This window comes from Diplotaxodon limnothrissa, linkage group LG3, assembly GCF_057381915.1.
Source record: "Diplotaxodon limnothrissa isolate DT_005_m linkage group LG3, D_limnothrissa_male_GT1.1, whole genome shotgun sequence".
Taxonomy (NCBI): Eukaryota; Metazoa; Chordata; class Actinopteri; order Cichliformes; family Cichlidae; genus Diplotaxodon; species Diplotaxodon limnothrissa.
In genome coordinates this window covers 32584644-32610403 of record NC_140598.1, presented here as the reverse complement: position 1 = coordinate 32610403, position 25760 = coordinate 32584644, and the positions used below count along the sequence as shown (strand labels likewise).

Below are 25760 nucleotides of genomic sequence, written 5' to 3'. Positions count from 1 at the left end.
TTGACGAGTGCCGGAGGTGCACTAATGAAGCGTCTGCAGCGGCAGGGAGGCGTTTCAGGGTGCGAGAGGAGACGCAGGTCAGCGAGCTTTATGGCCTCCATCTCTTCATTACGCTAATCGCTAACACACCGCGCGCTGAGTCACCGCTCAAACATGTCCGCCGTGGCCCTATACATGCTCAGGTACAGCCACGCCCACTAAGCTAGTGCTGCTCGTCTCGTCAAGGAAATTCAACAACCTCCAGCCAATCCAATGATAATAATTACAAAATATACAATAAATATAATAAATACCAAAAACCTGCAGTTCCTCTAACTGTCACTCTGGGCTCGCTCCTAAATTGAGTCAATCCATAGAGCCATATTAAAAATGTCCAGATTTTAACACGGGAGTAGTGAATCAGGTTCATAACATCAGAGGTCAAATGGTGGCAACCGCAGCGTTAGCTTGATACCTTAGTTTAACTTCTGGTGAATAGCACCCTCTCTGGCCACAAGTGGTAATGACAGTAGATCAGAATAGCTACTTTCAGCTGTTCCTTTATTAACGACTTAATAGAAGAGCCAGAGTAGGCGTATCCACATGTTTGAGCTGGCAGATGTTTATTTGAGGCAGGATTTTGTTTTATTTGAGGTTTGAGGTTAACCCCAGGTTTTTTTTTCTACAAAGGTGGTGTTGCTTCTTACTGGATTACATCACCATGGCAACTTATGCTGCTAATTGAATGGGCTAACAAACAATTTTACAATAACTTTGCTGTTCTGTAAGTATTATTATATAAATTGGGACACCTATTTGTGCTTGTGGAGGTTGCAGGTAGACTGAGCATACATTAGAATTAGGGCTGTGCAATATGACCAAAATCTTATATCCCGATATAAGAATTCTATCGTCCGATAACGATATAAATCACAAAAATTTTACATTTTCTGAAAATTCTGTGAATCTCGGGCAGCTCGACCTGCGTGAAGTGTTTCCAGCTGCGCATAGTGTACCTGGAGTCGAGTGTTTTAACCGATGCATGAAACTATACATTTTTAGACATAAGTTGTAACGGCCGCCGTTTTCATTGTCAGTATTTATTACACGGCGTGCTGCGGGGAAAAGCCTGTTCTAACGTTTGAGTCTAAGGTTTATTTTTTAGCACCTGGCGGCTCTTTTTTACTTCTCATCCGTAAATAATCTGCTCTTTCACGTGATTCAGTTTAGTTTGGAAAGTCTCAACAGGATCTTGAGCTTTATTGTGAAAGGTTTATGTGGAAAATAAACAAGTGGACGTGCGATGGTTTTACCGTCGTTGTTGCTAACGACAACGCATAAAAAACAGGCGCTTGTCTGTCTGTAGTGTGGTTATATTAAATATAAGAGAAAGAGAGAACTTCAAGAAATTAATAGAGCCACTACAGTGACCATCAGTGCCTTCAAATTGCATAAACTTTATTAATATAACAGCTCTTTTTTTCAGCCATACGGCACCTTTAACACTAAACTACTGTACAGAGCTTTTCCTCCAAGGTCTTCAAGGTCAACTTCATGATTTATTGGAGGAAAAGTGACAAAAAAAAGATTGTCTATATCTCATCACATTTGACCTCTAACCTCTCTTTGAAGGTCAATAGGTTGATCTGAAGGTTAGAGTGATAATAATGTTATATAAAGCTATTTAGATCTATGTTCCTTACTGTCATTGTAGGCATATAAAGAATGTGTAATAAAGAATAAACATGTGGATTCTAAATATCATGTCACTTTTGACCTCCGACCTCTTTTTCAAGGTCAAATAAGTTCAAACTTTTACATCTTTTATCTTTAAAACTATGCTAAATATCTACGTTGTTTTTTTTCCAAAATTGACAACCTTTAGGAAATGATGCTGGTATTGGGCATTGTAAATTTCACATCACAGTTTGCATCCAAATATGACATCACATTTGACCTCTGACCTCATTTTTACATTTCACATCTGCCTTTTTTTCAAGTTGACCCCAAAAACAGCTGTCATTCATTACCTACTGTTTAGAAAGTTGAATATATACAACGTATATCGATATACTACAAAATCTATATTTGAATTCATGATTTCAGGTTTTTACCCTGGTAAATAGATACATGTCTTCCTGCTTATTTGAGCTGCTTGCGTTTAACTTGACTTTTATCTGCTTTAACAAAGGAATTTCTCAGCTTTGGGGTAAACAGAGTGTATCTTATCTTACACAAATTGTGTCTGCTACTAATCTAACAGGCAGCGGATAAACTGTTTATAATCTTGCAGAAAACTCGTCTCTTTGTGAGGAGTAAATAAAAACACTGAACCTTGAGATTCTTCTGTTTGGAGACAACCTGGTCATCCACCGCCTCCGGCTATCAAACACCAAAGCCCTGGTTTCTATTACGTCTCCTCTGCTGTGTCATTACAGGGTGATTACCTCGAGGAGGAGGGCTCTGACAGTGAGCTGTGTTCATGGTGTTGTATCTCAGTTTTAGTGGAAGTCATGCTCCTGGTTTCCATCAGTATGTTGTGGGCTTTTTTTCATGACTACAGCATGAGGGTTTCGGCCACAGCCATCCTTCAGTGTCTTCAGCACTCTGTTAAATCTTTGTCAGTGTGGTATTTGTGGGGTTTGAAAACTGAGCCGAAGGCCTGGTGATGATGTTTTAAGTAGGATTTTAGGTTTCCTCTTGTTATCCCGGCAGACACAACACAATGAACAGCTGTGGAGCATTACCAAATCAAAAAGCAACTGATCGGAAAGGCACAAAGCACTTTAGCTCATTTACCTAGCAACTGTTTTCATTTTCAACAAATCAGTACATTGTTAAATCTCCTTTTGTTTTGTTATTTTAAATCCTACACATTTAAAAGACTGACTTCCCTTAAAATGGAAAGGGAAAAACTCCCTTTTAACAGGATGAATCAGGCTCAGGGCCATCTGTCGCAAAATATTGTGGAAGAGAGTCAGAGATTAATAATAACTAATAATTAAAAGCAGAGAGGTGTATATACACATAGTGAGTGAGAAAGGTGACTGGAAAGGAAAAACTCAATGCATCATGGGAATCCCCCGGCAGCCTACGTCTATTGCAACATAACTAAGGGAGGATTCAGGGTCACCTGGCCCAGCCCTAACTATATGCTTTAGCAAAAAGGAAAGTTTTAAGCTTAATCTTAAAAGTAGAGATAGTGTCTGTCTCCCGAATCCAAACTGGAAGCTGGTTCCACAGAAGAGGGCCCTGAAAACTGAAGGCTCTCCCTCGCATTCTACTTTTAAATACTCTAGGAACAACAAGTAGGCCTGCAGAGCGAGAGCGAAGTGCTCTAATAGGGTGATATGGTACTACAAGGTCATTAAGATAAGATGGGACCTGATCATTCAAGAGATCATCCACCACTGTAGTCTTTTACTGACGTCCAGGGTCTTTTTGCGTTGCTGAGTTCACCGGTGCTTTCTTTCTTTCTCAGGATTGACCAAACTGTAGATTTGCCACTCCTAATATTGTAGCAACTTCTCTGATGTTTTTTTTCCTGTTTTTGCAAATTAATTATGACTTGTTTCACCTGCATGGGCAGCTCCTTTAAACATTTGTTGTCTGTTCACAGCAAAATCTTCCAAATGAAAGCATCACACCTCAAATCAACTCCAGGCCTTTAATCTTCTTAATGGATAATGACATAACGAAGGAATTACCCACAGCTACCCATGAAATAGCCTTCGAGCCAACTGTCCACTGACTTTTGATCCCTTTAAAAAGAGGGTGGTTAAGGAGCTGAAACTTCTAAACTCTTCATCATCTGTAAATGTGGACACCCTCAAATGAATTGGAATATGTTTCAGTAAACAGGTAAAAAACCCACAAAACTTGTGTCAGTATCCAAATATAAATTGAATTAACTGTAGACCATATACTATGATGTATATTTTATCATTATTACCTCTTGAACAAAAGCTGAACATCTGCATCTTGATATTTTAGTTATATTTACATGTTGGAAACTGTATTCTAGTCTACTGACTGATTTAAAATAGTGGTGCACAGAGGCAAAAGTAAAATAAGGACCTGAGTGTATCTTTATTCCTCTGTGACTCTCACAACAAACAGCCTTTTCCCCTCCTGCTCACCGTGTGACGGCATTCTTCACTCCTGGCTTGATGAGGTGGGAGAAGTATTCCTCCACCACAGAAGAAGTCAGGTGTTTCTTCAGATAGGGGAAGTAGAGTGGATGGCGAGCTACGACTCCTACAGAGACAGAGATGCACAGATGTGGCGATTTTAATTTCTCTGGGATTAAAACAATCACTCGTGTTTTGCTCATTAAAATACAAAATCAAAAACAGGGCTTTACTATACTATGCCTGAATATTTTTCCAAACAAAGAGTGCTTAGAGCAGTAAACTGTAAACGGTTACTGTAAACCTTCGTCTTTATAATTGGCCTCCTTTTCGTCTTTCCTTTGAACACTGAACGACGTCACTGACCCTTTGAAGACATTTGAGTCTTGTTAAGGATTTTCTAAAGAACTCTCTAAACAACAAATGGGCTCACTTGGAAGATTTTAATGAAGCACGAATAACATCTCCAACAATAACCTGCTGAACCTTCAAGGACTTCTCAATCAGACTCCAAACTGACACACACAGAGATTCCTGGCCTCTCATTGGCTGTAATTTTGAGACAGTCAGATTTGTGTGGTGAACTGGAGGTTAGACAGGATTTAATTTAGTTTGAATCAGTGTTGTATATTTCTGAATATCATTCCTGAGGTTTATTTGTTCTCACCAATGTTAGCAGAGTCTCCTTTGTCGCCGCTCCTCGCGTACGCCAGCTCATCCAGTCTGTAGCTGTGTGGTCCACTGGGCAGGTCTGGGCAAAGAACAAAAAAACCAAAAATGCCTTCAAATTTCTTTCCTTGGCTTCTGATAAAACGCAGAAACCAGCTCAACGTCAGCATTTCAACTGAGGACTAAGCCTTCAAGTGACAATTAAAGAGCCTCAAGGGCTCCTCGACAAACCCTTGGACCTGTTAAAAGAGCTAACCTTTTTATGGACCTTTCAAATACCTGCAAAGACCTTTGATATGTTTTAATGACCTTAAATCCATTGTTGCATATATTTATGTTGAATGGTATTGTTATATGTAGTTTTTGTAATTGTTTAAACTGGAACAGCAGTTCTCCAGGTTTTCCCAAGGTTTTTCAAAGTTTTGGACTTTGGTTTGCTTTGGCTGCTTTTTTATTCATTTTCAGTACGGTCTTTGTATGTTTATCAGCCTGTTGCAAAAAACAAAACAAACCTAATTCGTTCCAGTTTATTTCGTTGATTCTATGAAAAACACCAACAATAACACGGGTTATAGACATGAAATAGTATTCTTGCACCAGCAAGGTGACTTCCAAGTGCTATTCACTGAAAACCTAGCATTTCTTGCTTTTGCTTTGCATTTGTAAAAAAAAAGTCAAGGAAGCTGGACAAAGAAAATTGTCCAGTATGGACAAAAGAAGAAGTGACAGACCTAAAAAACTAAATACCGCAGATAAACAGTATCAGAGAGTCATATCCTTTGAAAACAGTCCATTAAAGATCTGACACAGGACCTGACAGTCATCTGGACCATCAGTTGATCAATCTACTGTTAACTGAAGGCCCAGTTAACAGTAGATTGCCCAAATGGTCTCAGTGGAAGTGTGGCAGCCATTTTTAATGAAAAAAGTCTGAGGTGTGCTAGATTACGCTAGAACTGGACTGAAAATCAGTTGCAACAGGTCCTATGACGTGATGAATCCAAATTTGAAATGTCTGATTCAAATCACTGTCAGTATGTACAGATGAGATCAAGAGAGAGGTTCAACAGTCTGTTGTACCTTTGTACAAGTGGAAAACACTGTGCAGGTAACAGATTGTAATGGTTTAGGGCTGCAGTTCAGTTGGAGATCTTGTTAAAATTGATGGAACTATGAACGCAGAAATGTGCCACCAGATTCTGATTCACCGTGCAGTACAAGCTGGAAAGCGTCTAATTGGTTACAACTTCATTTTTCAGTGTAACAATGATCCCAAACACACTGTCAATGGAGTAAAAGCACACCCTGGATAGAAAAACACACAGTAAAACATAATCAGTCATGGATTGTCAAGACCACAACATTATTGAAACAGTGTGACCCAGTCTAATGAATGAAAGGTGGCCAACATCCAAGAGTTTTGAACCTTCTTCAAGAAGGTTGGAGGATTATTCCTGAAGACAACTTAAAGAAATGACAAGAAAGCTTGGCTAAGAGAGCTCAGGCTGTGTTGAAGAATAAATTTGGTCATACCAAATATTGACTTTCAAGCTCATTAGAATTGTACAAACTCAGTTCTTGAACCTTGCTATGAACAGCTCCCACACTATTGAAGAACTTGTAAGTCCGTCTTAAGGACAGCTTTAAACCTCTAAACTCTCATTAATCATCCTAGTGCCTACATCTACAATATTACTACAACCACTCTGTAACTGACAGAAACCAACAACTCTGACTCTGCTTTAGCTGTCCATGTTGCCACCAATGATTAAAAAAAAAAAAAAAGGACTCTCAAAGATGAGTGTCGGGAACTTGTGGATAGTCTGCAGGACACTGGAAAGAATTATGTCTGCTGTTTTAAAGATCTGATGTTCAGCCAGACAAACTGTACCTGTAACACTCAAAACACTCACTCTGTTAATTATGACCACGTACCTAAAATCACATTAAACCCATGAAATATGATTTTGTCCAATCTTTAATTTGTGTTTGCTAAAGTGACTTTGAAGTATTTCTTTCTGCCCACATGTTCTAATCAGTAATTAATAATAGGCAGATAAATTGCAACTAAACTCAGTCAGTGACTGATTTCTAAATGGAACCATATGAATAAATATTAAAACCAGAAACTGTCTTCTGGCTCTTCACTTGTTTTGGTCTTTGTAACTGGAGACTCTTCTCAGTCAGGAATTTATAAGAGTGTGTTTTTGTAAATAACGTTTCTCGGCTTCAGTTTGTATCTTGTCACAGCTTCGCACGAGTGTCCTAAATTCTGCTGTGATTGCTGTCCAGGGCCATGTGAAGGAAGCTCTGGTTGAAAGGGTGAAAGGATAAAAAGTGGCACAGCTTGTACTTCTTAGGAATCCCAGATTCAGACAGCCTCACAAACACAGAGCAGCAATCCTGCATAGCTGAACTGTTTCTCACAACCTCATGACTGATCTGAAAGTCTATTAACTTTTGCAGTTTGTTGAGGTTTTTTAACGAGATTTTTTTAAATACTTAAATCTTGATTGTGTTAAGTGGGCTTTGGTTTGTTGGTGTGGAGTGGTTTGTGAATCCAATGTTAAAGCATTTTGAATGTTCATTGCTTTGGCCAACACAGGGTGACTCCTCTGGTTCCAAACAGAAGTGCAATGGTACAGAAATCTATGAGGGAAATACTGTACTCACCTGATCTGTGACCTCTGTGAGCACCTAATGACTTTAAGGCAGCGGTCCCCAACCTCCGGGCCTCGGACCGGTACCGGTCCGTGAGTCGTTTGGTAACGGGCCACGAGAGTTGAGGCTCAGGCGTGAAATGTATGGTTTTCAGGGTTTTTATCGGTTTTCAGCGTTATTTTGTTATCGTTTTTATCGTTAACTTGGTTTTCCTGGCTTTTTTCACGTGTGTTATGAATAAATCTTCTTTTTTTCGGTACCGGTACTAGTTTTATTTTGTTGTATTTATCCGCGACACCTTAAAGGCTGGTCCGTGAAAATATTGTCGGGCACAAACCGGTCCGTGGCGCAAAAAACCCCCCTGCATTTCCATGAAATGACGTCACTTCCAGTTTCAGGCAGGTAATGGCGGACATGCGACTGTTCGCGCTGACGTCTATTCCAACGTAGGAAGTGTTAGGAGACCTGAGCAACTCAGCACTTCCTTTGGCAGATCCGGATCTCATTATTTAAGTCTGGTTAAGTGAATAACAAAGAAGATCAATCTTCTAAGTCCTCATCACTAGAATGGTGTGCATATGGAGACAAAACATTATGAAGCTCTGATTAATCAAGGTGGCATTTCAGTGGTAGCCATTCATTGTTGATGGCAGGTTAGGCTGATGATTTAGTTTGAACTGTATCTTGAAATATTGACTAAATAGAAGTTGTGGCTTAGACAACCAAGTGGCTCACCTGGCTAATTTCGTACCAAAATAATCCTTATTCAAAAGATCTGTTATGTTTTGTTGCTATTTTGTTGTTATTTGGATGCCCCCCCAAAAAATCTTAGCCATTATTTACATATACAGAAAATATAATGCAGGGTGTTGTTAACAGAGATATATGCCAATTCTAACTTGGTGATTGGCATATAAACATCTGGAAGTTGTTTGGACTCGTTCAAGGTCCAGAATATTCTAGTCATGATGCTTGGAGTTACACTTCTAAACAAACCATGGATCCTCCTCAAGGACTGGTTGAGCCCTCAAGGATCCCACTAACCTCAATAGCCCATTCATCCTCGCCGCATTGGTTGCTTCATGCGTCAATGTGACAGCATCACACAGCCACTTTCTTTTGTCCATTTGTAATCTTTTGCAGAACTTATGTGGAAATCTCCCTCTGTGAGTTTTGTGCTAACTGAGAAGGCCTGTACAGGTGGACTTGCTCACATAGTCTGGCTTCAGGCTGGTCTAATTTGAAAAAGCTGTGACGAAGGTGGCAAACATGCCAGGTTGGAAACCGTTCGTGAGGGTGAGAAAGGTGAGCATAAATGAGCCTTGGGAGTCTTAAGGCTGAATTTTCTCAGAAACAGAAACAAATGTGGAAAAAGTCTAAACACACTCACTGGTAAACTGGCCGATCAAGGCAGTAAAAATCTTACTCAAATTCGACATAAGATGACCTCAAAAAGTACCCTGAAGGACCTCTAAGTTCTTTCTTCTTGAACTTTTACATGTAAAAGTTCTCAAACTATCACTACAACCTCTTAAAGATAACCAAGAACTCTAAACATTCAACCATACTTTAATAATAAAGTAAATTAACCACTAAAAACAACAGGAAAGCCTGCTCTCTGATTGGCTGACAAGTGAATCAGATATTGTAGTTTTTACAATACCTGATTCACTTGTTTGTGTACACCAGAGCTCACAATGTGTGATCACAACGTGTGGTTATCAGGTAATTATAACAAATGCTGCTTCAGTAACCGGTATAAGTAACCAAAAACTGGTATTAATCTCTCTGGTGCTGTAATTAAAGTGCATGTTTGTTTACCTGCATCAGGTACATCCTCTACTGAAGTAGGAGGGGCTTCATCCTGCACAGGTGTGTCTGGTTCCTCCTCTGACAGAGACTCCACCAGCTCTCCACCGATGTGAATGTCCACCTACCAGGACATCAAAACTTACAGATGTAACGACTCTATAGACCCAATCTTTTTTAATATATTGTGACTTTATTAAAAAACATTTATTATGTATTTAAATATTAGTAAAACCAGTTACAGTATTACCTTTTATCTTTATATAACTGTACTTGACATAATATCAATATATACAGTTTTAAAGGTATTTATCTTTATAGTCACTTTATATAAAGGTTTGTAATGTTAAAGCTTTATAACACATCCAGTTTACAGCTTTTGTGAAACAGCTTCATATACATTAACTTTAGTATGTGTTAGGGCTGTGCGATAGGACCAAAGTCTCATATCCCGATATAAGATATCTATCGTCCGATAACGATATAAATAACAAAAATGTAACACTTTCTGTAAATTCTGTGAATCTCGGGCAGCTCGACCTGCATTAAGTGTTTCCAGCTGCGCGTCATGTAGCTGGAGTCGAGTGTTTTAACCGATGCATGAAACGATACATTTTTAGACATAAGTTGTAAAGGCCACCGTTTTCTTTGTGAGTATTTATTACACGGCGTGCTGCGGGGAAAAGCCTGTTCTAACGTTTGAGTCTAAGGTTTATTTTTTAGCACCTGGCGGCTCTTTTTTAATTCTCATCCGTAAACACTCTGCATCTTTCACGTGATTCAGTTTATTTTGAAAAGTCTCAACAGGATCTTGAGCTTTATTGTGAAAGGTTTATGTGGAACAAGCGGACACGCGGTGGTTTTACCATCGTTGTTGCTAACAACAACGCATAAAAACAGGTGCTTGTCTGTCTGTAGTGTGGTTATATTAAATATAAGAGAAAGAGAGAACTTTACGAAATTAATATAGCCACTACAGTCACCATCAAAACGATGAAAAAATATTGCTGTAAACAGTTTATTTTGCGACACCACGAAAGAAACGATAGCGTAAAATGAAACGATAGATGTTTTTATATCGTCATCCGATATATATCGTTATATCGAACAGCCCTAGGATATGCATCTTTTATATAAAGTCTTTACATTCTTCATTTTTTATATTCGACAGACTAAACCTGAACATTATTTCCAGATAATGAGGCTTCTCTTTTAGCTTTGAGTCATCAAGTTACTCCTTAAAATAACATCATCCTTTTATTTTTATGATCACACTCACCTTCAGCTGAGATTTGGGATGCAAGAAGAAAAATGGCTTTAGGACAGGAGACCTGGAAGCCACAAAAATGGAATAAACAACAGGAAACCTCACGTGACAAGAGATGGTGTATGGGGACGGTGTATTTTCTCCACATGTAGGTAAAAAAGAAAAAGAAAAAAGAAAATAAAAAGCAGAAATTGGAAAAACATTTTTTAAACTCACACTCTGGGTCGTCCGCCCACAATGCCAGTGAGTCCGGGAGCTATGAATGTGAAAAAATGAGAGAAAAAGAAATGAAAAGCTGACAGTTTTAAGGAAAGTTGTAGCAGGTGCAGCGCCTCCTTCCTGTCCTAATTCGAGTTCAGCAACACTGACAGTGTGAATCATCAGCTTCCCGGGAGTCACACAGAGTTCACACTGAACTGGACCTGCCACCATAAACAAAAACATCTTCTGCTTCATGAGGTCACGACCTCCTTATCTGCAGGCGGGAGACTCCCGCTTCACAGTGGAAGGCACATCCGTATATGTGCCTTCCATCACAGCACAGAGCTCAGCTGTGTGAGTCCAGCTAATGTAATAACACACGCATTACAACATTAAACAAGCACATGAAGCATGACGGTTTAAGGGAATGTGGTTCACATGCTCAGAATATTAACGATTCAGATTCAGCACACTTACATAATTTTCCCTGAAAGCTGAAAACTGTGCTGAGACTGCTGTTCAGTGGTTGGTTGTTATTATTGATAAGTGGATGTACTCTGACATACCTACATAATTCATTTGTTCAACTTATTTCTGTTTAACAGCCTGTTTCTCACCTCAGGTTTTTGCTCCATGTGTTCTCTTAGGATCATTTATCATTTCAAATATTTTTCAGATAAACCCTTCTGACCGTGCCAACGTGAAATCCTGGACTTTCCTCTGATTTATGGGTGGATTTATGCTTTTCTTTGACTCCGTTTTGGACTGTTTTTAACTTTCTTTTCATAAAATGAGAATTCAATACCTGGTGTATTTCCTACTCATTGTGACTAATTTGTCATATGTCATATGTAATGTCATATGAACCCTCGCCTTCAAAATAAAGTGCTTTGCTGAAGTAACCAACATTATTTAAAAGGTTTTATTTCAAAGCTGCATAGTTACCATTTCCAGTTTATGTCACACCTTCCCAAGTACTGTTCCTGCTTAGCGAGTAGGTGGTGAGTGTTTGCTCAAATGAAAATATGAACAACCGCAGCAATTTCCTGCAGAGCAAAGCAATCACAAGTGAAGCACCTTCTTTGCACCTGCCAGCAAACTCCATTAACCAACTGGTCTGTGTATCAGTTTTACTGGACAACAGTCTGTTGGTTGTCATAGTTTTCAACAAGTCTCACACACATACACGTCTCATGAGCGATCACACTCCACTATTCTTCAGCAAACCTCTCAAGCTTGATGGCCTTCTGACCGACAGATTTTCAGTGAGATTGAAGACAGGGCTCTGTGGAGGTCAGTCAGAAACGTCCAGTTTGGTCTTCTGGAGTTAAGCCATTTACCAGGAGAAGCAAATGTTTTGGGTCACTGGCGTGTTAGAAGACAGATCAACAACCCACACTTTCAAAATCTTCACATATACTTTTATCTTCGTGGTTCCTTCCAGCTTGACACAATGAAGCATCCTTACGACATAATACTTGTGTCACTGCGCTTCACTGTACTTTGGGTTGCACGCCTCTTCCTTCTTTCTCAAAACATAAGGAGCACCAGGTTAGTCTCATATGACCAGTTTATGCTCTTCCAGCAAGCCTAATGTTTCTCCAGGTTGTCTTTTTTTCTTCTCACTGGCCATTCCTGTGCTGAGTTCAAGTGACTGTCATCTTTACTACAGTTGCAGACGTGGTTCTGTGTTCTGGGGTCTTTAGACAGTTTTCAGTTTTCTTTTAAGAGTCTTTCAAATCTTTTGCTTCCAACCTCTGCTAAGCTTGTTATGAGCGGTGTAGCTCTCACGCCAGTTCTTGAACACGTTGTACATCCATCTCCTGCTTTATGAGCATCAACAATTCTTTTGGTCAAGTCTGGATTCATTTCTTTTATTTTAGGTTTTACTAATGTTTTCAACCCTCAGTTTTAACTAGAGATGGCACGATACCACTTTTTTATGTCCGATACCGATATCATAAATTTGGATATCTGCTGATATCGATATGAATCCGATAGTTCATCTTGTAATCAACAAAACTGTTTTCTTTTATATCTTTCTGCATTTTGTATAAGTTCATACTCAAGTTTAAAAAACAAAACAAAACACTAAAGCTATTTTGTTATACCTATATGCAAAAAATACACTGCACCCAAAATATTTCATAGTTCAGCAACACTGATCTATGTAATAAACCTAAACCTACACCATCCTCCCTATTCTGGTATTTTAAAAAGTACTTAGTGGAAATATTAAACAACCTAACTAACAGGGTGCCCAACTCCAGCAAAAATAATAGGGAACCACCCCTCACGCTCCACCTCATGATGCTTAATCGACGTAATCAACCTTAATTTAATGCAGTGTAAAAAAAAAAAGCACAGAAATCAATTATTTTTCAAGAAATATTAAATAGATTCAACATCTTTCTTCAACAGAATTGCAGACTGCACAGATGGTACCTTCCCAAAGGAAAAAGTACTATAGCTTACTAGGGTATATTAGACTTAACAGTTACTATATACAGTAATGGACTTCTATACATTTTACATCAGATAAGAACTTTGGGTGTAAGATTCAGATAATTATTTATTAAAAGCTCGACATTTTAAATGAGAATAAGAAAGAAAAGTATGTCTTTGTGCCCCCTTTTCCCTGTTCATGCCCTATCGGCCCCCCTGGCTAAACTTTGCTAGATCCGCCCCTGCACAGTTACAGCGTCAGCTACGCAGAAAAAGATCCTGGTGTAGAAAGTAATATTAAATAAATTCTAACAACAGCTTATCAAGCTTAAACGTGCTGCTGTTGTTCAGCCGCTGGTTTCCTCTTTCTGGCACAAAGTGGGCCAAAAACAAAGAAGAGAGACGGAGTCGCGACAGAAAAGCCGATCAGCTGATCATTAAGCAGTTTCATGACTGAAGTAGCAGCAAGAAGAGGCAGTCGCTCCATATATTGGTTGTTAAGCTTAACGCAGGAATGCTTTACAAACATTCAGAGATGAACTTACGCACTTGCTTTACTTCTCTCTGGGATAACTTCCTCGGAGATGAAATGCTGGTTTGGTAGCGATGCTCCAAATACACACAGCCGCTCTATCACGTGATGCACACTGCTCCGACGTGCTACGGTTATGAGCTGAGTTATGCCATGGTGCAAGTTTTGTGAGGTGCTTTTGTGATACTTAATGGATCGGATTAAAAATTTTATTTCGCTCCGATATCCGAGCCAGTAATTTAGTTCAGTATCGGACCGATACCGATACGTAATATCGGATTGGTCCATCTCTAGTTTTAACTTTATTTAAAAAGCTCTGAGTCTGGCAAAGTCTTGCACAGCAGTGGCAACAAAAAGTTTGTTTTTTCAGAGCCTTAAAACATAGAAACTGTTTATGCTTTCTAAAGAAAAACAGCATATTTAAAAATGTTATATTGAAAACACTTCTGAGATTTTCAATAGCTGCACCAGTGGCATCAATTTTAAGCTCCTACATCACATGGTTCTCGAGTTATCGCATCAGGCCTTTACAGCTGAGGGGTAGGATGCATATGGGAGAACTTTGATGAAAGATAATCATGTTGTCCTTATGTAAGCAGCTGCTGCTACATGCTCAGATCAATTAACATAAGTTTCTAACGATACGATCTCTATATTTTCTATGGTAAGACGTAATAAGGTCAGTAAGACAAGCAAAGAAGTGTATCCCAGTTTTCTCAGGCCGCACTAACAGCAAGAAAGAATACGGACTGTGTTTGAATTTGTAATTAAATATTTTACTAACAGTGGTAATCTTATCCATTAAACAAGCCTCCAGTGTGGATGCATTATTCACTACTGTATAGACAACTCTGTTCTCCTTCTAATAACCATGAAAAGACACTTATATAAGCAGCTGCTACCACATCCAGATGTCCTCAGATCTCATCGTAAAGGTCTTTGCGTACTATGAACAAGTTTAGAGAGTTTAAAGAGGAGATAACGGGGTTAGTCGTACCCATGCCGGTCCCCGCAGGAGCCACTTCTCTGGAGAAAAGCTCCAGAGCTTTCTTCTGTTTGTGGTGGACGGCCAACCAGATCACAGCCTCCCGGGAGTCCTGGAAAAAGACAAGAAACGTAAATTTAATGATCAATGGAGATAGTCTAAGAGGTGAAAGTGGTGAAAGGAGTCAAAATAAGAGGCATGAAACAGGCTTTACTGCGACCCTTCACCTACTTGTGGTAAAGGAGATGTGAAGGTTGGATGTAGAACAGCGGGATTGTGTCAAGTTGAAGCGGGTGATAGAAGGGGGCATTTAGAGACTTGAAACAAGCTTAACTGCAACCCTTAACCCTTAGGAAGGGAAAGGATGCAGAGAAACAAAAGAAGGAAAACTAAGATGAAGGAAATCCATTGATCAGTAAACACTAAAAAAAAAAAAAAAAGAGGGGGTTGTACCAAAAGAAACAGAGAAGACGTCCAGCAGCTTGTTCAGCTTCTGTTCTTATGTGAGATCTTAACGGAGGCACGCAGGTCTGCCGAGGCTCCTGGATCTGAGCCCACTCTGAGCCATGTACACTACAACTCTGAGGGGTTTCTGTTCTCATGTCTGCCATGACGTTTTTTCCTCCAGCAACTCCAGTTTCTACTGCTTTGTATAAAATACAAGGTTCCTGTTTCCTGCAGAGAATCTTCATCTTATTATTCAATTTTATGAAAAAATAAAAGTCAGCTGACAGGGCAGAGCTTTGAATATAAAGCAAGGACACAGCCACACTAAGTGTTTTTATATTCTATGTAATTTTTTTCCTGTTATGTCTTATTAAGTCTATGTTTTATTTATCTAAAACAGTGGTCCCCAACGCCCGCGCCCGGTCTGTGAGTCGTTTGGTACCAGGCCGCGAGAGTTCAGGCTCGGGTGTGAAATTTATGGTTTTCCGGGTTTTTATTGTTATTTTTTATCGTTTCTATCGTTAACTCAGTTTCCCTGAGTCTTTTCCTGTATTTTATGAATTAATCTTCTTTTTTTGGTACCAGTACTGGTTTTATTTTGTTGTATTTATTGGCGACATCTTAAAGGCTGGGTCGTGAAAATATTGTAGAAGGTATACTGGTCCGGGGCGCATAAAAGGTTTGGGACGGCTGATCTAAGATATTATCATTTCATTTTTTAAATATTTTTTAAAAAATGTGTCAAGTTAACATGAGAGTGATGGAGACTGACCTGCTGTTGGAGCCTCAAGTGGACATTAGAGGAACTGCAGCTTTTTTAGTCTGTTACCTTATAGCGAGCATTGGCACCGTATGTGTCTTCAGCTCCGAGGACCTGGATGTTAACCGAGCTGAAATCTTCCAGTCCCAACTGTTTAAACATCTTCTTTGTCCTAACCCCCCCCACACACACACACACACACACACACACACACACACACACACAGCAGTTAATGTTTAAATCCACACAGTTCAGAGTACACGGAGCTGTGATTCTTGTTCCCACCGTTTGATGATGCTCTCTGCCGTTCTTCTGGCCTTCTTCGCTGCTCTCGGCCCGGTGACCGGACACACGGCGGTCGCCCTGAACCCGTCCATGTAAGTCGCACAAACCTGTAAGGAGGATGGTGAAGGTGACAGGACCCAAACTCTAAATTACAGTAAAATATTATTTAAAAAGTTGACCTGTGTGGCACTCGATATTCCACATTATCGACATATTATATCAAAATAAGAATCAAATACAGTTTGTTTGTTTTACCTTGTAGTCATGTGACGGGGCGAAGCCCTGCGCCCCAGTTACTCTGACAGCTCCCCCCTCATCACCTGAAAACACAAACAAAAACAACTTCACAACATCAAAATGTCATGTGTTAATAAAACAATGTAATGTAATTACTTTAATGGTATTGGAATGGTTGATTGGAAAATTGGAAAAATTGAAGAATTATTTAATTTTTACATTTCTAAGAAAAACATACATTTACAAACATTTCTTAATTAAAAATTCTTTTTGTTTTGTTTTGTTTCTTGCTTTTATCATTTTAATTTATTGTATTTTTGTCTAAAATATTTATTGCATATTTTTTATTTTATTGCATTATATTGAAATTTTATCAATCTTTTAATTTCATGTCATTTAATTTTAGTTTGTTTAATTTTTATTTATTTTTTATTAATCTCATTTAAAAATCTATAATTGTTTATAAAAAACTTTGTAGATTATTAAATTAAACGTAGTTTAATTTTAAATTTGTACATTCTTTCTATTCTAGTTTCTTACTATTATTTCCCATATTTTTAAAAAACATTTTAGAATTTCTCTCAGCATAGTCTTAAGATCACGGAGGAGAATTCAGGAGAAAAGCATTTACTCTAGGAGAGCTGGAGAGTGCCATAGGAGGCCCTTAACCCTTTCAGAGAACTGGTATCTGCTGCTTTCTGCTTTGAGGAACAGAGCAACAAAAGGACTTCCAGAAGGACACTGGTGTGAATGTCTCTGACCAAACAACCAGAAACAAACTTCATGAGTGTTGCCTGAGAACCTGACATCCTTTAGTTTGCCTGATACTCAGTGTCCAACAAGGTTGGCATTTGCCATAGAATACCAGAATTGTCAGGTCCATCAATGGCCTCCTGTGCTTTCCACAGAGAGCAGGTTCACCCTGAGCACATGTGACAGAAGAGAGAGGCTCTGGAGAAATCATGGAGGCCGCTATGCTGCCTGTAACATCATTCAGGATGACAGGTTTGGTGGTGGGTCATTGATGGCCTGCATGGAGACACACAGACACCTACAGGCTAGGCAACGGCACCCTGAGTGCCATTAGCTATCAGGCTTAAATCCCCGGACCCACTGTCAGACCCTACACTGGCACACTGGTGCACTGAGCCTTGGGTTCCTCCAGGTGCATGACAATGCCCAGTCTCATGTGGTGAGGGTGTGCAGGCAGTTCCTGAAGGACGAAGGAACTGCCTGCACAGGGGGGCCATCAAACTACTGAATACCATTTTGAGTTGTTGCAATGAAAAACAACTCTGGCAAAATGGGCTAAGCTGCCACATTATCTTACTTTGATTTCCAAGGTGCCCTTAAATTCAGCCCCCTGTAGTTTGATCATTTTCATCAAATTGTTGATGTGGCATCTCTTCTTTCCTGACACATTTCCCAGTATAGATGTTGTATAGACTCTCGGTGAGAGTTGATGTGTTTTCAAGGGTTTCCTTTAATGTTTTCCAGTTACTTCGTAGTTTTTTCATGCTTGACCTTTAAGCTGCTTTGTGTTTTAATAAATAGTTCATTGACCTCGCTGAACTTAAATATACAGACAGGAGGGAGACGCTTCTGCCTCTCATCCCCCATCTTTCAACGCCATCTTTCACCTCCTCATATCTCCCTCTGTACACTGAAAACATCACGCAGCACTTTGTTCACCCCTGTTTGAACCGGACTGCAGACTTACCACCGGTCCACTCTCCTGACTCCTTCATGTTAGAAAATAAACAGCCGATGAGGGCAGCGGGTCTTCGAGTGGTCAAACGGCTCTCGGGAGTTCAGCCGGAGCTCAATTAGACTGAAATATTTACATTTTTAGCAACAGTGAGAGCCAAAAGTTCATTTCCCCCTCTGAAGTGGGACACTGTACAGGAGCCGATCCACTTACTGCTACCACACATCTGAACCAAGTATGCATTACAGCAGACTTTTCTCTCAGTTCAGGAATCCCATTCATTGGATTTTACAGACATATATAGAATAATTACAGGGAAAAAGAAAGCAGTTTGATAAAATTGGAAACTATAAATTTGATTTCCAATAAATGAAGAAAAAAATATTGAATGAGTTCATATTTATAGATTTTAGTGCTCCCTTTACCATTTATTTGTTCCAGCGACTGTAAATAAAGTTTCCATGATGCAAATAGTAAGCACAACATTGCATCCAGCTAGTTAACCTTACTGACCTCATCTGACACTTGGCATGTCACCACTTCCTCCAAGTGATAAAACAGAAAAACAAAAAAAAAAAAATAGACAACAACAGGTTTTCTGTACTTAAACTTTACTTTTAGCGAAATGTGCATTGACACGGAAAACTACAACCAGAGTAACCAGATGGAGTACTCACAACCTCAGCTCAAGCTCTCCTTGTTAATTCGTTTAAAAGCAAAAAGAGTTTCTTAATTAAGTTTCTTAATCATGGTCAAAATGTTATACACCTCTCATTAACTATGGTCTCCAGCTTGGCTGTGAGCACCTACATTTTTCTAGTCATTTTAAAGCGTCAGATATTGAAGAAATGGGGAAACAAGCAGTTTGTTGGCGATAGGTCAATATTTTTTCAAATAACATCCCTCACTTTTTGTATTTTGCTAGGGAAATGGGAAAAAGATGCAGCAATTTATCACGACGTGCAAATACACCTGGAATATGTGCACAATTATAACAAACTTGAAAGTCAATATTTAGAATGACTTGATTCGTCAGCACAACCTGAAATGTCTTAGACAAGCTTTCTTGTAAATTCCTTAATTATAAGATTGGAATAGTCTCCAGGCTTGTTGAAGACCATTCAGAGCTCTTTTTCTGTTGGCTGCCTTTTCTTCAGTTCTCTGTCAAGATGATCCCACACCACTTTAATAATGGTGATGTCCGGGCTCTCTGGAGGCCAACCTATGACTGATAGTGCTCTAATACGGGAAACTTAAGATACTAAAGGGCCAGACCCATCTCTCAGGCCTGTCTTTTTTTAAACTCATTATTTTTAGATACAGTTTATCTGTTTTGTCTTCCACTTCTCCAGCTTCCTCAGTGTTTAAGGACAAAATACACACCAAGCTGAGATGTGCCAAGATTAGACTAGGTAAAAAAAATAAAAAAGATTGAAAAATCATTTTTTCTTTTTCTTTATATAACCACATCTATAAGGACCAGGTTCAGTCTCAGCAAGTTGGATGGAGAACTACTGCTCACAAACACTGACGTAAAAGCATACAAGGAAAGAAAACTCTCACTGAATTGCTTTAATACTGAAGAAGATGTAAAAACATGGAAATTTCCAGGCAAATTCTGAACTGTATTTTTTTCCCCCTTAATCTCAGTTGGATTTATGGATGTTTATCTGTGCTGGTATCCACAGAATGTGTCTATGAGATCAGTTATGACTAGGAGAAAAAAGTAGTATGTCAAACAGTCCATGTTTTGGGTGTTTTTATGCATAAAAACAATAAAAATATAAGTTATTTGTTCACACCTAAACTTTCCCTGTCTCCTACATCCCAAAACTGAGTTATGTTGAGTTATGTTTTTGAAATATTCAAGATTTTCTTCAAACGTATACAGTGTACATGATTCTAGTTAGTTTTTCAAGCAGAGGAGTAGGAGTGTAAAAGAAATCCCCCAAATTTGGGCACATCAGTGTTTTCTCTCAAATAAAATCAAAATGGAAAAAATTTAATTACTCAAATCGGGCAAAGCGGAGGTTTTTATCAGAGAAGCAGAGTTCAGTGGGAGTTCAGGCAATGGTTCTGGAGTTCACCCGAAGGTTAGACACTGTAGCATAGCTCGAGATGGGTTCACTCTGGGTTGATTGATATTAAGGAGAATAATTTGCTAATGATGAGCTGACGAACAGTTTATTGGAGGTTCAGCGGAGGGTGTTGGGTTCAATCAAGGGTCGAGTCAAAGCTCCAGATGGGTTTGTTTGAGGAGTTCTTGAGGGTTATGAAAACAGTCAAAAGTTCAGCTGCCGGTCATGTCCTCAACAGTATGTGTGAGGTTGTGTTTGTGTGCAGTACCTGGTACCTCCTGGATCACCACCTGGCTGAAGTCGCAGATGACGTCTGGCAGCAGGTATCGCCGTGGGTCTCCGATCTCGTATACCAGTTGCTCGGCGACAGTGCCAAAGGAAACGAGGCCACCGGTTTTGGGCGGTTTGGAGAGAATGAAGGAGCCGTCGCTGGAACATTCGACCACCGGGAAACCCATGTTGTCCCTGAGACCCAAATCAAAGGCCAGGCTTTGACTTTCTACTGAAATTGTTTCCGTTTTTAGATTTTCACTTTGTTGTTGCTCTGAATGACAACAGTATGGAAGGTCTTCAGTGTAGAAAAGACATTTTAGGAACTCCTTAAGGTTTCACGCCTCGTCTTGATGTGAAGGTTTTTAAGCATTTATAGTCCATAAGCCTGGAAGAACTTTAAAGACAACACATTTGTTTAATACTATAAAGCAACTGGGTTTTTTTTTAAGTTTAGATTCTTTACAGTTTCTAAACAACAATAACTTAAATTCCTAAGGCAAAGGTTGAAAGAAGGTTTGGCAACCTGCTTTAGTACTTACTAACAGCCTCTTTGGCAGACATCACGGCCTTAATGTTGTTGAATTTTCATGTGTTATTCATCCAGTATGTTCCTACCTCCTTGAGATTTTTGGGGTCTATCTCACTGTGCTTATTTGAGAGATCTGATTTCCGTGTCCTTGAACATTAGCAACCATGGAAATAAACCATGGAAAAACCTCCTGAGGTAGTCCGCTGTGGATTTGGAGGGTTTTCCAGCTTCTGATTTATGACACACTGATGTCTGCTTCAAGGATCTGCTGACCTTTAATTCAATGCATTCTTGCCTCTGATGGTGAAATATTTCTTTTGCCGCTGGCTGCGACACAAGCCCAAAGCATGATGGGTTTAAACGGTTGAAGAGGATTTTCTCTTCATGAAACTATGTGCACATCACTGCTAATTGTGGCTTAAAAGTTCTGTTTTACCTTCAATCAGTTTAATTCTATTTATATAGAATAACAGTTCCCACAGGAGCTTTATATGTTAGGGTAAAGACCCCACAATAATGCAGAGAAAAACCCAACAATCCAATGACCCCCTACGAGCAAACACTTGGAGACAGCAGGAAGGAAAAACTCCCTTCCATAGTGAGGATAATTTGACTTTAATGATTTATACAGACAGAACAGTTAAGAGTCATTTTACCCTTAAGCTCTTCCGCTGACATTGCACAAATTTAGTCTGTGATCAATGTTGGAGTCTAAAAGGAGCTCAAGGCTACTAACTGTTAAGATTAACAACCTGCAGCCCTGACAAGCTAATAAAAAATTAAGCTGCTTTTTTTTAACTGTAAGCTGAAAACAACAAACTAAACTTAATTTAAATGTCAGAAAAATATTTGATCTTTAACTTCATAGCTTTTGAATATCTACCCATTTCCAATTGTTCACATTAAGTGAGAGAGTGGACCAGTGACCAGTGAATAAGGTTCATTACAAACTGAGAAGCAGAAAGGCTTAACTCAGGGGTGTCAAACATAGGGCCCCGGGACCAGAATCGGCCCCGCAAAGACTCAGATCTGGTCCACCACACGACTATAAAATATATGAAGGAGGGCATACTTTTTGGGGGTTTTAACTGTATTTTTAACCCTGGCTTTTTTTGTTGCAAATTTGCATTATAATATTTCTTTTTGTTTTTTCTGCATTATATAAAATTGGTGAATCTCAAAAATAAAACTATAAAGACACTCAAAATAAATTTTCTGTTGTTGGAAACTTTTTTGTGCAACTTTTTTGTATTTACACTTTTGAGGGATAAGCCTCTTAAATTTCTCTAACTAGCAATATATGTAAAAAAAAAACAAAAAACAATTTTCAACTTTATTGTGGTTTATTGCACTTTTTTGCAATTTATGTAGTTATTATGGACTTAATGCAGACATATTATTAAAATTTGGGCTATAATGGTTGTATTGATGTATAGCAACTTGAAATGCTGCCAAAAATGTCACTACAGCATGTAAAAATATGAAGATAAGCTCTGGCAGACTTGGTTCTATGGTAGGTCTTAAAGGGTTAAAGGTTTCACAGGGTATTCTGCTGATCATACTACATCAGTGCAGTGGATAAACAAAAGAAATATTCCTGCTTTTCACTGTCTACAATAGAAGCCCATGAATCAACAAAACCTTTATTTTTTATAACTGCAGACCATGTGAGCAGTGAGCTACCAGAATTTTTGTTGGTGTAATTTTACACCAAAATGGTAATTGGTGTAATTTGGTGTAATTTATAATGTAGAAAAACTGCTGAAATTCATATTAACATATGAAATGTGTAGTTAAATGTCTCTGACAGAGTTTCACACGACCTAAGATCACTTAAGATCAAAGTGGGCTGTATATGTATATGTGTATCTCTACTTCCAAGCTGTTTAGGTAATATCATGCTGAAAGTTATCAAAGAGTTGTCAAAGTCAAGCCACCAAAAAACTTTGTTGGAGTCTACGACTGAAACTGGATCTATTCTGAAACTGTTCTCAAAACTTTCATTCACAGTTTGTACTCAGTCTGAAAAGTAAAAACTTACCGTTTACTCATTTAAACCTTTTAAAGTGAAGAAAATAATTCAAACATTGACTCTCTGACCCCGTGAGCTGTATTCACAGATCTGGTTTGAGAAGTGTGTTGAAAACCATAAAATTCTTACCAATCGGGAACTTTATGCCAGTCTGTGAAGATGCCTCCTGTGCTCTGAGCGCCGCACTCGATCAGGTGACCCGCGAGACTGGAACACAGAAAACAACGACTATATACCAAAATGATCTGAAGTTCAGAGACGGTTTAAACAGTATTTTCATCGCAAGCAAATATCATAAAAAACTATTTCAAGAATAATTTCTTTATCTTCGAACGTTTGTTCAGAATAGAAACTTTAATCACCAAATTTAAATTTTATTCAATTAAATTGTGATTGTTTTTGTTGTCAACCTTATTTAGCTTTGTTCTAATTTGTGTTGTGTTTGTAACCTATATTATTAAATATTCAAATATTTCAGAGTTATTTTTGTTTTAATGCATTAAATTGTTGTGGGGATAGGTTAATTGGATAATCCAAATTGTCACTAGGTGTGAATGAATGTGAGTGTGAATGGTTGTCTGTCCCTGTGTGTTGGCCCTGCGACAGACTGGCGACCTGTCCAGGGTGTACCCCGCCTCTCGCCCTATGACAGCTGGGATAGGCTCCAGCGCCCCCCGCGACCCTGAAAAGGATAAGCGGAAGCGAATGGATGGATGGATGCATTAAATTGTAATTGAATTTATTTATAGGTTTTTGAAACATTATTTTACATTTTTGTAGTTTTTTCAGTATTTTTTGGAACAAGTGTAACTTTCTTCTTGCTTTTAAATATTTAAATATTTTACGGCCTTTTAAAACATCATTTATCTTTCTCACTTTTTAAAAAATTATTTGATTTTCATTTTTTAAAAATACAGTTTGGACTTCCTCAAATGTTATTGTTATATTTTATATTAATTAATAATAATAAAATATAATTGTATTAACTGCATTATAAAAAAATTATAACATTATTTAAATTGTATTTATTTGCAAAAGCTTAATTGTAATTTATTCAGCTTCACTGTTTGTGGCTTTTAACAGTTTGGAGTCTTAATTTAAATTTTTGTTTTATTGCAACTTTTTGGTATTTTATTTGTTAACTTTAATCTTAATTCAAGGTTTTAACTACAGTTTTTGACCCACACCTAACATAGTGTCACAAATACCGCTGTCTGTGCGTGTGTGTCCATGCATGTCTGTGTGTGTGCGCGTGTGTGTGCGTGCGTGTACCTTCCGGCTGCCAGCAGGTCGTAGTCGTTTCTCTCCCATCCAAACTGCAGCAGATAAGAAACACACACAGACATCACGTCTCTGGCGGCGACTCAAGCAAACACACGAACAGATTGTTGGTAGAAGGTAAATAAATAAGTGTGTTTGAATCAAGTCTGCCTCAAGTGGCCACTAACGGAACTGCAGCTGTTTGCACGCCTGCTCGTTCCTGACCCTCGCTGTGGCTCTCATGATGTCCAAAAGGGAAAGAAAAAACAAAAATGTGCAGCAGGATGACAAAGTGTGATCCCTTCTTGGAGAAATGCTGAATGAATTCCAATAAATGTTAGAAATGAAAAACCTACAGCGTGCATGAGCGGCCCCAGGGCCACGGCGCTGTCCACACAGCGTCCCGTCACCACGATGTCCGCTCCGAGGTCAAGGCAGCGGCGGATAGGGACGGCCCTGGAAATGGAGACATGGCAGAGGTTTTCAGCAGCTGTTTGGGCTCCAGCTGAAATCTGTAACACGAAGCAGGGCGTCCGTACCCGAGGTAGGCATTCATGCTGTGCAGGGTTTTAGGCAGCTGCTGTCTGCCACTGCCGTCCGGCATCTTTACGTCAGACAGGCTGCTCCTCTGAGAGAAGAGAAGAAGAAGGATTAAACGTCTAATCAATCACACTAATCAATCACACTAAATAGGGAGTGATGATGTCAGAGGCGCATTACATGAGGCATGAGGTCATCACCGGTCACCACGGCAACCTTGAGTTCAAGGCCGGCCTTCTTGGTTACTTCCTGTATGGCTTCAGCGCAGGCCAGAGGGTTCACGCCACCCGCATTACTGACCACGCGGATACCTGATGAGAGAGGAGGTTGTCGTTCATCACGAGATCACCTGTTGCTATGGAAACACACTTCCCGCTGTGCTGTTTACTCACCTTTCCTGTGGATGTCATTGATGAAGGGAGCCAGAGCAACCTGGACAAAGTCTGGAGCGTAACCGAGGTTCTGCAGGAGCAAGAGTCAGATGTTAATGCAGAGGTGGGGAGAGAGGTGAAGCAGCGCTGCTCCCTGCAGGTACGGAGCTGCAACAGCAGGCAGAAAACCCTCCTACAAACCCCATTTCTCCTCTTAGAGCTGGGGGTGTGCGACTCCAGGCTTCGAGGGCCGGTGTCCTGCAGGTTTTAGATATCACCCTGGGTCAACACACCTGAATCAATTGACTGGTTCATTACCAGGCCTCTGGAGACTGCTTGATGGATTACGGCTACTGTAGTCAGAAGCCTTGCAGAATAAACTCTGCTTCACATCCCAAAGTCAAACAAACACTGTTTGACTTTTTAACTGAGAGTTAAAAACCGTCTAAATTCTTTCATCTTTAATAAAATGATCAGTGTTGCTGCTCTACCAGGTGTAACTATCAAGTTTAACATCCAGGCATCAATGAAAACGGAATGTATTAAACTTAAGGGAGTTAGA

The 25760-nt window shown here is 39.3% G+C and overlaps 1 protein-coding gene across 2 annotated transcripts in view; it reads right to left on the bottom strand.

Moving 5' to 3' along the window:
• The window catches only part of LOC146635431 (uncharacterized), a 34275-nt gene that overhangs the window by 6513 nt on the left and 2002 nt on the right, over positions 1–25760 (bottom strand). For both annotated transcript variants that reach the window (XM_085347091.1, XM_085347099.1), the window contains exons 3-18: positions 25220–25289; positions 25008–25138; positions 24827–24915; positions 24644–24743; positions 24300–24343; positions 23157–23234; positions 20462–20658; positions 16426–16490; positions 16171–16277; positions 15955–16057; positions 14691–14790; positions 10732–10771; positions 10528–10579; positions 9261–9372; positions 4777–4860; positions 4119–4236 (exon numbers count right to left, since the gene is read on the bottom strand). In XM_085347091.1, coding sequence (XP_085203217.1) covers positions 4119–4236; positions 4777–4860; positions 9261–9372; positions 10528–10579; positions 10732–10771; positions 14691–14790; positions 15955–16057; positions 16171–16277; positions 16426–16490; positions 20462–20658; positions 23157–23234; positions 24300–24343; positions 24644–24743; positions 24827–24915; positions 25008–25138; positions 25220–25289 — 1490 coding nt within the window. The remainder of the gene's footprint in view (positions 1–4118; positions 4237–4776; positions 4861–9260; positions 9373–10527; positions 10580–10731; positions 10772–14690; positions 14791–15954; positions 16058–16170; positions 16278–16425; positions 16491–20461; positions 20659–23156; positions 23235–24299; positions 24344–24643; positions 24744–24826; positions 24916–25007; positions 25139–25219; positions 25290–25760) is intronic.